Source organism: Emiliania huxleyi (genome assembly GCF_000372725.1).
Source record: "Emiliania huxleyi CCMP1516 chromosome Unknown EMIHUscaffold_1531, whole genome shotgun sequence".
Classification (NCBI taxonomy): domain Eukaryota; phylum Haptophyta; order Isochrysidales; family Noelaerhabdaceae; genus Emiliania; species Emiliania huxleyi.
This window is the reverse complement of record NW_005201056.1, coordinates 1-3,305: the sequence shown is the minus strand read 5'-3', so window position 1 is coordinate 3,305 and position 3,305 is coordinate 1. Positions and strand designations below refer to the sequence as shown.

The 3,305-nt window shown below is 67.4% G+C and overlaps 2 protein-coding genes across 2 annotated transcripts; one reads left to right on the top strand and one right to left on the bottom strand.

Annotated features, from left to right (window-relative positions):
• Nucleotides 1–525: 525 nt before the first annotated feature.
• On the bottom strand, nt 526–962 carry EMIHUDRAFT_373420 (hypothetical protein; the record flags this gene model as incomplete). Its single annotated transcript, XM_005786186.1, has 1 exon — nt 526–962. Exon 1 carries the CDS (start codon nt 952–954, stop codon nt 526–528), a length of 429 nt encoding a protein of 142 aa, XP_005786243.1. The 5' UTR covers nt 955–962.
• Nucleotides 963–2,341: 1,379 nt separating this feature from the next.
• Nucleotides 2,342–3,135, top strand: EMIHUDRAFT_122831 (hypothetical protein; the record flags this gene model as incomplete). The annotated part of the gene is made up of 1 exon (XM_005786185.1): nt 2,342–3,135. A coding segment is annotated over one exon (794 nt), but the record flags the coding sequence as incomplete, so codon positions are not given.
• Between the last annotated feature and the right edge of the window lie 170 nt (nt 3,136–3,305).

The window sequence follows — 3,305 nt, the reverse complement described above, 5'->3', positions numbered from 1 at the left end:
AGCTCCGCCGCGGTGGCGTGAGCATCGCGAGAGCGGAGCGGTTGTGAGGCAAAAAAAGAATATATTTTCCGAAGAAAAAAGAAAGTCAGCGCGAGCACGACACTAGGCACGGGACTGGCGCGCACTGGCACTAAAAGAATTTCGCGGCAGGTGGATGTGAGGTTGCCAACTGCACTCCAAGTGCTCCAAGGTTCGTCATTTTTTGTGCGCTTCTTAGCTCCCCGGCCCTGGTGCCTGGATGTGCGGTTGCTTCTTCTCTATACTCTAAAGAGTAAGACTAAACAACGAAAGACTCCACTCGATCTCTCAAAAGACAGCTCCGATGCGGCTATTGGTATTGCGGCTCCGTTGGGGCTCACGCGTCGGAGCGCCGGAGCCCCGTTTCCGGCACACTGCTGCGCGGCGCACGGTGCCTCCGGGGGCCGCCGCGCCCCCCCAGAGTTGGGTTGTCCGTCTTTCTTTTATTTTTACACTATCCTCCCAACGGCCATGGACGGAAAAAGAATTTCGTGCACCGATCACTCTTTACGCAGCCGTCCGCCTGCGCACCCTCCTCACGCCGAGGCTGACCAGTGCCTCGTCGCACCTCTCCACCTGCCTCTCCACCCCCCCCTCCGCCGTCTCTCGAGCGAGCGCCCGCAGCGCCGCCACGCCGCCGACCCGGTGCCACTGCTCAGCGCACGCAGACGAGGAGGTTGCGAGGGCGAGGAGGGCGTTGATGCTGGTTCTGCGCCAGCCATTTTCCTCGGGATGGTCGAGCCGCGAGAGCAGCAGCGAGAGGCAAGTGTCGTCAGCGGGGAGGTCGGGACGGGTGCTGGCCAGGTACACAAGGGCAATGGCAGCAGCGAGTTTGCAGTCGTCCGAGGCGCCTGCCTCCTGCGCGAGAGAGGAGAGGACCGCCACACCGCCAGCCTCCACGACGCCCTCGTGCGTGCCAGACGCTACCTCAATCATGTTGCCGAGCGCCACCGCGGCACCACCCTTCTGCCTCTCAGTCCCATCGCGAGCCAGCGCGATAAGGACGTCGATGCCGCCGGCCGCTGCGATCGCCACGCTGTTGTCCTGGTTGACAGAGAGGTTGAACAGCGCCCCCGCCGCACCCTCCTTCTGCCCCTCATTCCCGTCGCGAGCCAGCGCGATAAGGACCTCGATGCCGCCGGCCGCAACAATCGCCACGCTGTTGTCGTGGTTGGTAGAGAGGTTCCACAGCGCCCCCGCGGCTTCCTCCTTCTGCGCCTCATTCCCGTCGCGAGCCAGCGACACGAGGACCTCGATCCCGCCGGCCGCAGCGATCGCCACGCTGTTGTCGTCGTTGACAGAGAGGTTCCACAGCGCCCCCGCCGCTTCCTCCTTCTGCCCCTCATTCCCATCGCGAGCCAGCGCAACAAGCACCTCGATCCCGTCGGCCGCCGCGATCGCCACGCTGTTGTCGTCGTTGACAGCGAGGTTCGCCAGCGCCCCCACAGCGTTCTCCTTCTGCGCCTCATTCCCATCGCGAGCCAGCGCGACGAGGACCTCAACTCCGCCGGCCGCAGCGATCGCCACCCTGCTCTCATCGTCGTCCCGGGCAAGCTCCTGGAGCGTTTCCGCGACGTCCACCTTCTCGTCCTCGTCTCCAACCTGCAAGAGGGCGACGAGCGCGTCCACCCGCCTGCCGCCGGCCTCCTCTCCCGACAGCCGCTTGAGCTCTCCGAGCGCAGCGGCTTGCAGCTCCGAGGAGGCATCGCCAGCGGTCTCCACCAGCCGCGCGAAGGCACCGCGCGGCGCGCAGATCAGGGACCACCGCTTGCACACGGCCGCGTGGCGCAGCCCCGTCTTCTCGAGCACGCACGGCGCAAGGTCCGGGTCCGCGAGGACGTCGGTCGCGACGGTGGGCGGAGGGCTGTGGTGCGCGAGGAGCGCCTCGGCCCTCCTGTTTGCAGCGGGGCTGTCCCGCATCGCGCCGGCGGTGATCGCGATCAGGGCATTGGGCGGAAGAGCGGCGAGCCGCAGCTCGTAGCGGGCGGAGGCGAGCATCCTAAAGCTATAGCCGCAGCCACTCCCAGCTACTCGTGAACAGAGTTCATAAGACCGCAAGACCGAGGCCCCTCGGTGTTCACAGCGGAGTGGCTGGGGCTAACCAGACAGGGTCACGCGCAAGAACCGTTTGTTGAGAAGAAAATATTGTGATATGGCGCTGTGCGCTGGTCTATCTATGAGAGGTTGAGGTGCGAGCCTCCGGGATGGGGGGAGACACCGCGGGCGCATTTCGCACGAAACACAAAAAAGAAAATGTTCATTCGCTAGCGCGCTCGCGCCGCCCACCTCATCGACACGCTCATCGTCACCCGCCACGAGACATATGCGCCCACCGCTCCTTGTCGCACTCCTACTCGCGAGCGCACGGGCGCTGGCGCCAGCGGCACTCGCCCGCGAGGCGCTCGTCGCCTACCGCGCCAGCGAGGAGATCGTGGCGGCCGACAAGGTGCTCGCACGAGCACTGCGAGGCGAGAGTTCATTCACTGACGCCGAGCGGCGGGTGGCAGCTGACGTTTTCCTCGGGACCGCGACGCGGCTGCGGCGGTACGAGTGGATCTGCGCCCAGCGCGGACTGTGCGGCGCCGCGAGCGACGCCACTGCGGTGGCGGCGGCGCTGCTCCGAGCGCGAGACGAGGACGACGGCGCTTACACATGGCCGGCAGACGCAGACGAGAGGCTGAGCGCCACAAGCGGCGCTCCGCTCTGGCTCTGCGCGCGTTGGCGGCGCGACCTCGGCGAAGCAGTCGCCGCCGCCGTCGCCGACCAGTCGACGAGGCGCGGGCCGGTCACGCTACGCGTGCGCGACGACGTCTCGATCGGTGCGGTCGAGGAGGCGCTCGCGGCGGCAGGAGTGGTGACGGAGCGGCCGCCGGCGGGCGTCGGTGCGCCTCGAGCTCTCACCCTGGTTGGCGGCCGGCCGCGGGGCGGCGTGTGGGCGCTGCCCGGCTGGAGTGAGGGCGAGTTCGAGGTGCAGGACGCGGGCTCGCAGGCGATCGTCGAGGCCTGCTTCGACGGCGGCGGCGGCGGCGGCGGCCGCGGCGGCGGCGGCGCGCTCGACATGTGTGCAGGCAATGGCGGCAAGAGCCTTGCCCTGGCGGCGCGAGGCAAAGAGCTCTGGTGCCACGCCTCCCTCGACCATTCCTTGAAAGGGGCCGCATCCTCATAGGCGCGAGCCTACGAACTCCTGGGCCACCACGGGGACGTCCGCCGCCCCCGCGCGGCTCGCCCCCTCCACCCAAGGTGTGACCGGGTCGTGGCCTCGCCGTCTTTCTTACCCTTACCGCCAC